Here is an 11,568-nt window from a genome sequence, read left to right as displayed (position 1 = left end):
GCCAAGCTTTTTCCAGTATCATTCTTCAAAGAAATCAGCTGCTACTATTTGTCCTTTCCCCCACCCGTGAGTTTTAAAACACAAAACCTAACACTAGCAGTGGAGGGACATTGGCTCTTTCATAGCTGTCTAATAACACTTGCTTGGAAACAGCACAACCCTGTAGTCTATTAGAGTGAGAGAATTTTCATCTCTGGTGCAGAAAAGAAGAATCCCACCCCCTCCCCTGAAAGATGTTTTGTACCACACTCAGGTACAAAGTTTAGAGCTGCACTGACTCAAAGGGTCTAGCTGCAGCTTGATCTATGGGGCCCTGAAGTCTGATTTATGGATTAGTGAATGAGCAGGGCTCTAACAGGCTTTATTTGCAGCAAGAGATGCTTTAAGTTAGGGAGCATCTGCCTTTAGGTATGTGCACTTAACTTCCCCTGAAGCCATCAGGGCTCAAAAGCATGTGTGAGGGCAGCTGAGGTCTTTAAGTATTTATGTAACAAAGCAATTATTGAAATGAGTAGTAAGAGTCAAATGCTATGCAATGCATATAACTTACTGAACTAGTGACACTATAGGGGAGAAAATATGCATTTTTCTCTAATACATCTATGCTGGGATCATCTCTACAGCTAGTAAGTGATTTTTTTGCATTGCCATTGATGCCTTTGGAATAGTCCTACTGTTAGGCTGTGATATAAATTTTAATATTGTTACCAGTGCATCTGCTGACTGCTACAGGTCTTTCTCCCATGAGACAAACTTCACTAGAACAGTTGTTGCGTAGAACACACTCCTCTCTGAGCAACAGCCTGTGCCTAGAATGGGGGTACTGATGGTTCACGAACAGTAGTTGCAGCACCTCAGAATAATATGCTGTTCAGATAAAAAGCAAGCACTTGTGTCAGCACTGTGGTGATAGTGTCAGGTACTCCATGTCTGAACTTGCCTCTGTGGGTTAAGTAGTGTGCCCCTGGAACAACCTTCAGTGTATCTTCCTTTTAGCTGAACCCCCCCACCCCTCTGTTACAATGGAGCTAGGGAGCAGGACCATTATCTTTTGCCCATTTGGATTAAACAGCACACAGGTGAAGGCTTATCTTCCTTTCTGTGATTAACTGTTGGGAATTGAACACTGGGAATGCGAGAGTACAGTAATCCCACACACTGCTCTACAGCAACAGAACAGCTGTGCTAAATCACAGGGGCACAAAACACCAGAAGTTGCAGGCTGTTACACTTTAAGCACAAAGGCAGTACAAGATCCTATACTGCTAAGGCCCTAGGAGACGAGATGACCTACAGAAACAAGAGGATGCTAATGTGAAGCTGGCCAGTTTGAGACACTTTATGGAGAATGGCCTCTAATATATGATGGTGTCTTAATAACACTATCCTAGCGTCACCTATTGACTAATACTGCTCCTAACATAGATTGGAGGTGAACAGTTCTATTTTGATGGCTAGCTGTAGCATGGCCTTCTGGAGCCTGCGCTGGCTCTCAGGGAAAACCAGTGTGCATGGCTATCAAGTCTTTCCTCGGAATAGCTGTTTTGACACTAGCTTGCTCAGATTAGTGGTCCCGTTATGGTGTAATAGTAAAATATGTTCACATGCAAGCTCCTAATCAAAACTGAGGCACTATACAAATGTATGTAAACAATGTAAATATCCAGGTCAGAGTCAGACACCAAACTGCTGCGAAAACTGTTATATTGACAAAGCTGACAATTCTTATTTCAATAGCATTTCATCACTCCACCACTCTGATGTATCAATACACAGCCATCCTACATACTTCTGATTGGTCCTGGAATGGGCTTATGTATATTTCTATACCATACAGCCACCCCACCCCTGACTTTAGCAAAGGTTTGCATGAACCTTCTTGCAAGTGTCAGCAAGAAGATGGATATACTCCACCTCCTTACAGGGCCATAGTTACCCAGATGGGTTATGGCTTTCCTCACTCCTCTGACTGGCAACCTCCTGCTCCATTAGTGAGGGAGAAAGTCTTAACATGTTCTAATTTAATATAAGCAAACGACAGGAGTTGCAGACCATCTGAGACACAAGCACAACAAAAATGATCTAAGCAGTAGTTCTGCTCTGTTCTGAATGGACCAGCAAATCCAGTGCTGACTGATTAAAGACAGTTTCACCAGAACACAATTCCATAGGAATTCTGGCTGTGTCGATGGTGGCAAGAGATGCTGACAATGCACATGTCCAGGTAGCAGCATCATTGCTGAGAGTTCTGATGTAATATATTTTGCACAATTTTGTGGCTTTGCAGAGCAGTAACCACATCTTCATAGAGCACGTTCACGCTGATGCACAGAGACTGGCGCTGCAGCTCCGTCACGCGGCAAACAGCCACAGTACTAAGGGCACACAGGAACATCAAAAGCAGCAGCTTCAACAATGCCTGGAACCAGGAGCGCCTGTGCCGGGGCAGCTGAGATGGATGAGAAACTGATGAAAGCTCTGTAATGAAATAATTGGGGGAAAGAGAATGGGAAGACCAAGTCACTTATCAAGAGAAATCTGTACCCCTATAACATCCAACATGCAGATCTGAGTCCCTTATGGTAAAATGCTATGCCACGTGTTTAGCTCTCCCAAAACAAGAAAACAATTACTACACCGTTTCAGATTTCCCTGGCTTTCTTCAGTTCTAAACATATGCACCTGCCCCATCCACAAAGGATGAAACATTTCTTTTCAAGAAGCAGATGTTTTTGATCTCTCAGAAAACAACCATAATGCTTGCAAACAGCTTTGAAGATGATGAAATGCATTAAACTGATGTTAAAAAGCCTTTTTTGCAGATATTTTTAAAGTACATTCAATTTTATAACGCAGAGGAAATATTCCTTAGTAGCAATTGCAGAACTTTGAATCATGCAGGTAAGTAATCAAGAGCTCCATCAATTGCAAAGATGTTGAAGTTCTGCTATTCATATGTTCCAAGATTCTGAACTAGCTTGGCCACTGTGGCCTGATTCCACTACCCCATGACCATATTCAACACAAGGGACTACTTCCTAACATCTTGCTACGTAATCTGGCACTATTAAAAGCGTGGTGGAGCTGGAGGTAGGTACACTTTAATGATAAGGTTCTTGCTCATTCTCTTCCACCTATTTCTCCTATGCTGTGCCAAAATATAGATGAAAACAGTTACACTATACAGAATACACCTGCTCCTTGGTGGATATCTCTCAATTGAATCTACAATTAACTTACTTGGGATTTCACTGCTTTCTTTTTTTGTTTGTGTTTCCATCTCTTGCCTTGCCGCTCTTAGTGCATCATACTCCCGTCTCCTTCGTTCCTTCTCTTCTGCCTTCTCTCGCCTCCGTAGTTCCCTCTCCTGAGCCTCCCTTGCTCGCTGCTCTGCTTCACGCTTCTTCTCCATTTCTGAGGACCAACACAAACATTTTTTTTCCTTCTGTAATAACAGCACTCCATCTTCCCCCTTGCTGCATGACTGCTCTTCCCCACCGGGAAGGTAAAGCAATGAAATAACTGCCCCATTTTATTGTCCAGAAGTGTTGCATGCACTCCCCATCTTCCTCCTTCAGGTCTGTTCTCCCCTGGAAGCAGTCTTATGTGAGTGAGTGAAAAATCTACACTTTCTCAATAGCATCTCTCATCCAGAGAGCTCAGCACCTGACAAGCATTAACTTAGCCCCACATATGAGGCACTGTCCCCTTGTTACATATGCATAAAATGGAAGCACAAAGGTTAAAGGGACACTGTAAACTTAAATTTTATTAATGTGACTAATTTTAAAGAAATCCTAGTTTGATAGAGGACTCTTTATGTAGTATTCCCTTAGTAGTTTTTTAATTCTTTTAAAAAAATTAAGGGTCCTTCTGCCCCCTATTCATATGGGTCTGTTTCACAACACAAATGAGAAACTGACCATGCTCTGAGTATTGTCAAATGCACAAAGTATATTGAAATAAATGTTTGTCACTAACTTTTCAACTATAGTAATCTTCGGTATTAGAGTTTTCAGACAAATGTGATTTTCCAGTTTGTTAATGTTCCTTTAAGGGTTCATTTACATTCAGAGTTTGGACCCATAATTCATCAATGGTAACAGCATTTGTGCAAGCACTTTGTGGACAGGCTTCATGCCTTTTTAGCACTGTTGAGGTAAAACAACTGAACCTTCTTTACACTAGCACTTCTACTTGTGGTGAATTAAAGCTCTGAACTTTGTCAGTGTAGACAAGACCTATGTGACATGTTCACAGTGAATAGCAGTAAGACTCCCATTTTCTTGCTCCAGCACTCAAACCTTTTCAAGAAGGGAAGAAAAAGAAGGTGCTTATGGAAAATGATCCCCTTTAAGAAGGGAGGCGGTTCTCCAGTACGGTGTATCAGCATGGAAATCATTTCCCAACATATACTGAAGTAAAATCAGCATCTAGGTTTCAGTGGGCCTCCCAAGACATATCAGGAACCCACAACCCATCAGGCCTTCTTTTGGTTAATCAACTGATCCTCCAGAGGCCCATGCCTCTCCTCTAGAGTGGATCAGACCTCTCTCCCCTTTCACAGAGTTAAGCAGTTGGCTATCGAGGGATCTCTTCCTCCACCTCCAATTCAAAACAAATATTCTGTAGGTCCTCAGTGCCATTATATTTGGAACAGTCTTTGTTAGCTGCTGTGGAAGGGCAGAATCAGCTGGTTTGGATATGTAGTCAATGGAAGCAGAAAAGAGCCTAAAGCAATAAGTGGGTGGGGGCTTCATCTGCCTACCTCGCTCTGCTTGTAGCCTTCGTTGCCTCTCTCGATCCTGCTCGGACTGGATAGCTTTCATATGCTGCAGCACCTTCAAGATTAAAAACAATAGCATAAGATCTATGCAGCAGATTCATTGCATTATGTTCTTAATATGGAAACAGCATTAGAATGCAGCCATAAGTGGGAGAAAGAATGCATTCCTCTGGGATTGACTTCTAATTCTATGTAGCAGAATACAAGTGAGTCCCAAATGGCTCTTACACCGATGCCACAACCTCCACATTGACTGTATGCATTGTCCGTACAAAAAAACCCTGTCATTCAGTGCTGGGACAAGATAATATTTCATTTTATTTTAACAAGAGGAGACACCATACTGATTATACGACTTAAACATGAAACTGAATAATACAAACCACCACTTAATTTAAGTGAGGCTGCCAGACTCCAGGAGCCCTTGCTGCCCATTTTAGGTCCAACTTGCCTCACAGTACACTGGGCTTTGATCATGGAAGTGAGGTAACAGACGTTAATGTGAAGAAAGCTGTGACAATAGACACTGATTTGACTTTTCTACACAAGAGATGATGTCGTCTACCAGCATACATACACATCTGATAAAGGAATGTCTAATAAAATCTGCATTGGGCTAGATCCTCAGCTGGTGCAATTTGGTGCAGCTCCGCTGAGACTTCCATGCCTTTGCTGAGTGTTTGGAGCGCTGTCTCAACTTCGATCCCAAAGCTGCTGCTTCAGGGTCAGACAAAAATCTCTCCATTAAAAAAAGAAATCCTCCTTGCAGTCTGTGCGCTGGTATTAGGTGTATCCACTGCTCCATGATCACATGGTTTTTCTAAGGCTGAAAGAGGGGATGTGATCCCTGCCTCAGGAATGAGAGAGAATTGCAGCAGCAGCATAGGCTCCAACTGCTCTAGCCCTGCTCCATGGCTCCCAGCAGTAACTCTTCACACAAGCCCACAGATTGCCAGCACTTCTTCAGAACCGCAAAGCTGGATATGGATTATTTTTCTTCAGTATATCTTTTTCCAAGTGATCAACATTTAAATGCTCGGTCTTAGTGCCTCCTTAGGCTGAGCACCCTGCTTAGCTCACTTCCTAGATCAACAGGGTCATGACACTAGTGAAATCATTGCAGGATTAACATTGGCTTTGAATGGGATTAGCCCCTCCCTCATTGCCCTCCTGACTGATACCTTAAAAATTACCATGTTGAAAGAAGCAAGAGGAGGAGAAATAACAGCCATGGAATCCATGTAGGAAGACAAGAATAAAATGTAGAGCAGTTCCTTACTCGGATAGCAGCCTGTTTACATTGCTTCTCATCTAGGCAGTCTCCTGCCACTTTGGCCAGGATAGGATCCAACGGGTTGTCCTTCAGATCCAACCACTTCAGATTCTGCAGAAAGGAAACACAAATGCAACCAGGCTAGAGTAGGCACGCATCAGTACAGTGTTAAAGAAAGAGCACAAACAAGGCTGTGTTTATTCTAGAGAGTTCAAAGCAGAAACAAAGATCTATTTAGTTGTCATGTGAATGAAAGAGATATGGGAGGCAAGTGCAGATTTCAGGCAGGAGTTTAATTGTAACAAAACTGAGGAAGTTGCGTCAAGGGCAGCGCTGCAGCTCCCAGTTACATTTTGGAGCTCACAGTGGTCTGCTGGCGGAGAGACTGACATTTTACTAGAGAAATCAACTTCAGAAGAATCGTGAGACTCTGGGCTGCACTCCAAGGCTTTACGTAAACTGCCGAGCGGAGGGGTTTTACCTTGAGCTGTGCAAAACTGACTGGTAAGATGACTAATCGGTTGTTCAGGAGGTCCAGGTGCTGCAAGTTAACCAGGCGACCAAAGTCTGAGGGGAGCTGCTGAAGCTGATTTTTACTCAGATCAAGTTTCACCACATGGGTCAAACTGCAGAAGTCCGACTAGAACCCAAACAGGAGTGAAGAAGTTTACAAGTTTGTCAATAATCTTTACTAAGGAATAACAGATATAACAGCTAGCGTATGCTGCACACTGAGAAAGATCTACATGGACTTGGACTCATTACAAAGCTGTTTGTGTGATGGAGGAAAGTTACTTTCTTCCCCCTCTATCTTCGGACTGTGAAGTAGGGAACAGTGGATACTCTCCTAAACAGGATTACACATAGCAATATAATTACAATGAAAATAAGATATGCAATGGTGCTTTTGGTATCTAGCTGGTAGAGCACTTTGGAATGGAAGCTGCTATAATCTTCACTGAGTACACTCACATTTTCTATGAGAAAGTACAGCTAATTATGCCAGCCATCCTCAGTAAAAGTCAGTCACCTCTACTGACCCCTCTGTAATGGTGGCAGTGTCACTCATCCTCCCACAAAGCTAAGAGAACTGCTCGTTACAACACTCCAGCCTGGTCCTCCCAGGCAGGAGGATGATTGTACCTTTCCAAAGATATTTCCAAACAGACCCCTCCCTCCTCCAAAGCTTCTCTCTCATCTTACCGGTAGGGAAGTGAGGTTGTTACAGGACAAATCCAATATGGTAGCCTTTGGAAGAGCAGCCTGAAAAAGAGCCAAGGAACCAGATTAAACCCATATCAAAGCTACAGTACTTTAACACATTTGATACCCTGCTGTTTAAGTTTCTGTTTCAGTCTTTGGGATTTCTCCCATACATGGAGTTTTAAGAACTCCCCAGTTGCTACCATTCGAGTTACTTTTGAGACTCTTAGATCTCGCTCAAATTCAGGGGCTTATGAACACTGCTCCCCCTGAAACAGGTTCTTTACCCAAAGCATCAGTTTAACTCACAATCTACTAGATTTGTTAGATCAGTTGGGAGCCCTCTCTTCTTCAGGTCACTTCAACCACCGAAAGTCAAGATGAAAGGAAGAGTTCAAGGTTGTGTCTCCTTCTTTTCAAACCAGGAGAAACAGAGTGTGTGCCTTTAAACACAGAACTGGCAACACCTAGAGCTGATAAAACCCACCAAACTTACACAGGGCCCAAGGCATTCCCAGGAATCACCCCACCTCCAGAACCAGTACATTCACAAAGACCAGGTGTAAGTTCAGAGGCTCCCCTGCAATACCTTAAATCCCCCAAGAAAGACTGATACTGACCAGTTCTTTGACTGGTACTTCATTCAGGTCACTCAGGCTCAAGTCCAATTCATTGCCATCAAGCTTGTCTTTCAGGTTCACTCCTTTTCCTCCAGCTTTGGCCATGATCCTATTGAGAGATAAATTCAGAGTCTCAAGTGGCTCAGCAAAGAGCCTTCCCATTCTTGGAAAGGGAAAAAGACAGGGAATGGAGGAGGGGGCACCAATAAATTTTAACAAGCCTCCAGATTTTCTTTTCATCTGTATCTACCTACCAAGTATAGCAGGAGTAGTGACAGATGTCATGCCCCACAAGTATGCCTCAACTGTAACTTTTAAGAACCTCCTTTAGAGGCCAGGGATATTTTGGTCCCCCTGGGCCATTCAGATCTTTCTGGCCCAGGTGCCAGTGTTTGCCAATTCAGGCTAATTGAGGATGTGGTTTTTGCAACCTGCCTACTGGGAACTGGACTGACAGCCCACCAACTCATTTAGCACAGGCTACTGAACAGCCCACTAAATGGGAACAACTATTAGTCGTTCCTCTTTACCAATTCAAGCTGGATATAGATTGGCAACCTAGACGTGAGACGCCTGATAGAGATCCCCAGTATAGATCATGGTGTGCACCTTCAAGACTTTTCTGACTGACCACGAGTTTTATTTTCTCAGAAAGAACCCAGCCTCCTCCAGTGCCAGCCTAAGTAGGTGTTCCTGGCAACAGGGCATCTAGACACTGTGAAAACATTGTGAAGTTTCTGTTTGTTTGTCCCACGGCACGAGGGTTTAGGTTTTTGGGGGATGGGCGCGGGATATCCCCAGCGTGTTTGTGAAGAGAGCTCTCTGTTTGAAGGGGAGACGTACAAGAGGGGTAACATGATCCTGAGTGGAGGGGGTGACTGGATAGAGGGGAGGCGGCAATGCTGAACAGTTCATTGGCCCAGTTCCCTGACTGTCCCAGCACATCCTGCTGCCACTTTGCTGCTTTTATTCCTTTGCTTCTGGTAAAGGAGGCAGGGAGCACAAAGGTAGGAGCGAGGCGCATCCCCAGGCGCCTTCTAGCCGGGGGCTTTACAGGCACTGCAGAGAGAAGGCGACCCTGAGTCCTATCAACCCCATCCCCCCCGGCCGCCCCCGCACAGGGACCCCCCCCAATACTCCTCCCCCCCGGCCGCCCCCCGCACAGGGACCCCCCCCCAATACTCCTTCCCCCCCCCGGACGCCCCCCGCACAGGGACCCCCCCCAATACTCCTTCCCCCCCCCGGACGCCCCCCGCACAGGGACCCCCCCCAGTACTCCTTCCCCCCCCGGCCGCCCCCCCACAGGGACCCCCCCCAGTACTCCTTCCCCCCCCGGCCGCCCCCCCACAGGGACCCCCCCCAACATTCCTTCCACCCCCCCCAGCCACCCCCGCACAGAGACCCCCCCCCAACACTCCTTCCACCCCTCCCGGCCGCCCCCGCACAGGGACCCCCCCCCAACACTCCTTCCCCCCCCGGCCGCCCCCGCACAGGGACTCCCCCCAAAACTCCTTCCCCGCTCCGGCCACCCCCGCACAGGGACCCCCCCAAAACTCCTTCCCCCCTCCGGCCGCCCCCCCACAGGGACCCCCCCCAACATTCCTTCCACCCCCCCAGCCACCCCCGCACAGAGACCCCCCCAACACTCCTTCCACCCCTCCCGGCCGCCCCCGCACAGGGACCCCCCCCAACACTCCTTCCCCCCCCCCGGCCGCCCCCGCACAGGGACTCCCCCCAAAATTCCTTCCCCCCTCCGGCCGCCCCCGCACAGGGACCCCCCCCAAAACTCCTTCCCCCCTCCAGCCGCCCCCGCACAGGGACCCCCCCCAAAACTCCTTCCCCGCTCCGGCCACCCCCGCACAGGGACCCCCCCAAAACTCCTTCCCCCCTCCGGCCGCCCCCCCACAGGGACCCCCCCCAACATTCCTTCCACCCCCCCAGCCACCCCCGCACAGAGACCCCCCCAACACTCCTTCCACCCCTCCCGGCCGCCCCCGCACAGGGACCCCCCCAACACTCCTTCCCCCCCCCGGCCGCCCCCACACAGGGACCCCCCCCAAAATTCCTTCCCCCCTCCGGCCGCCCCCGCACAGGGACCCCCCCCAAAACTCCTTCCCCCCTCCGGCCGCCCCCCGCACAGGGACCCCCCCAACACTCCTTCCACCCCTCCCGGCCGCCCCCGCACAGGGACCCCCCCAACACTCCTTCCCCCCTTGGCCGCCCCCGCACAGGGACTCCCCCCAACACTCCTTCCCCCCCCGGCCGCCCGGGCACAGAGACCCCCCCAACACTCCTTCCACCCTCCGGCCGCCCCCGCACAGAGACCCCCCCCAACACTCCTTCCCCCCTCCGGCCGCCCCCGCACAGGGACCCCCCCCAACACTCCTTCCACCCCTCCCGGCCGCCCCCGCACAGGGACCCCCCCCAACACTCCTTCCACCCCTCCCGGCCGCCCCCGCACAGGGACCCCCCCAACACTCCTTCCCCCCCTGGCCGCCCCCGTACAGGGACTCCCCCCAATACTCCTTCCCCCCCCGGCCGCCCCCGCACAGAGACCCCCCCCAACACTCCTTCCACCCCTCCCGGCCGCCCCCGCACAGGGACCCCCCCCAACACTCCTTCCACCCCTCCCGGCCGCCCCCGCACAGGGACCCCCCCAACACTCCTTCCCCCCCCGGCCGGCCCCGCACAGAGACCCCCCCCAACACTCCTTCCCCCCTCCGGCCGCCCCCGCACAGGGACCCCCCCCAACACTCCTTCCACCCCTCCCGGCCGCCCCCCCCACAGGGACCCCCCCAACACTCCTTCCCCCCCCGGCCGCCCCCGCACAGAGACCCCCCCCAACACTCCTTCCCCCCTCCGGCCGCCCCCGCACAGAGACCCCCCCAACACTCCTTCCACCCTCCGGCCGCCCCCGCACAGAGACCCCCCCCAACACTCCTTCCCCCCTCCGGCCGCCCCCGCACAGGGACCCCCCCCAACACTCCTTCCACCCCTCCCGGCCGCCCCCCCCACAGGGACCCCCCCAACACTCCTTCCCCCCCCGGCCGCCCCCGCACAGGGACCCCCCCCAACACTCCTTCCACCCCTCCCGGCCGCCCCCGCACAGGGACCCCCCCAACACTCCTTCCCCCCCCGGCCGCCCCCGCACAGAGACCCCCCCCAACACTCCTTCCCCCCTCCGGCCGCCCCCGCACAGGGACCCCCCCCAACACTCCTTCCCCCCTCCGGCCGCCCCCGCACAGGGACCCCCCCCAAAACTCCTTCCCCCCTCCGGCCGCCCCCCGCACAGGGACCCCCCCCAACATTCCTTCCACCCCCCCCAGCCACCCCCGCACAGAGACCCCCCCAACACTCCTTCCACCCCTCCCGGCCGCCCCCGCACAGGGACCCCCCCAATACTCCTTCCCCCCCCCGGCCGCCCCCGCACTGGGACCCCCCCAACACTCCTTCCCCCCCCGGCCGCCCCCGCACTGGGACCCACCCCGGGGCGCGTACCGGAGCCGGCGGAGCGACCCTTCCCCCCGGGGCCTGCACTCACCGCGCCGCCCAGCTCCTCCGCTGCCAGCCACTTCCGCATCCACGTCGCCCACCAGCGCCAACGAGCCGGCCCGGTGGCCAAGAGGGCCCCACGCTCAGGCCGGAGGAGGAGGGGCAGAGCGTCGCCCTCTGCAGGCCCAGCGGCT

The 11,568-nt window shown here is 51.1% G+C and overlaps 1 protein-coding gene across 2 annotated transcripts; it reads right to left on the bottom strand.

Moving 5' to 3' along the window:
* Positions 1-1,687: 1,687 nt before the first annotated feature.
* On the bottom strand, positions 1,688-11,568 carry LRRC59 (leucine rich repeat containing 59). Of its 2 annotated transcripts, none has more exons than XM_048817941.2 (8): positions 11,424-11,568; positions 7,883-7,991; positions 7,263-7,322; positions 6,541-6,699; positions 6,066-6,170; positions 4,769-4,841; positions 3,241-3,414; positions 1,688-2,478 (listed from the first exon to the last, which is right to left on the bottom strand). In XM_048817941.2, exons 2-8 carry the CDS (start codon positions 7,985-7,987, stop codon positions 2,234-2,236), a joined length of 921 nt encoding a protein of 306 aa, XP_048673898.1. In that variant the 5' UTR covers positions 7,988-7,991; positions 11,424-11,568; the 3' UTR covers positions 1,688-2,233. The 2 variants fall into 2 exon arrangements, with proteins under 2 accessions (XP_048673898.1, XP_048673899.1); XM_048817942.2 differs by having other exon boundaries at positions 11,381-11,477.

Source organism: Caretta caretta, chromosome 14, assembly GCF_965140235.1.
Source record: "Caretta caretta isolate rCarCar2 chromosome 14, rCarCar1.hap1, whole genome shotgun sequence".
Classification (NCBI taxonomy): domain Eukaryota; kingdom Metazoa; phylum Chordata; order Testudines; family Cheloniidae; genus Caretta; species Caretta caretta.
The sequence above is the reverse complement of the archived record's forward strand: the minus strand, read 5'-3'. Positions and strand labels throughout refer to the sequence as shown.

What these genes read in the sequence shown, in the direction of transcription:
- LRRC59 (XM_048817941.2), bottom strand. Translation starts at nt 7,987, where the DNA reads ATGGCCAAAGCTGGAGGAAAAGGAGTGAACCTGAAAGACAAGCTTGAT. An exon ending in ACAACCTCACTTCCCTACCG is followed by an intron (nt 6,700 to 7,262) that starts GTAAGATGAGAG and finishes TTTGGGTTCTAG; the next exon opens with TCGGACTTCTGCAGTTTGAC. An exon ending in AAGGCTACAAGCAGAGCGAG is followed by an intron (nt 3,415 to 4,768) that starts GTAGGCAGATGA and finishes GTTGGTCCTCAG; the next exon opens with AAATGGAGAAGAAGCGTGAA.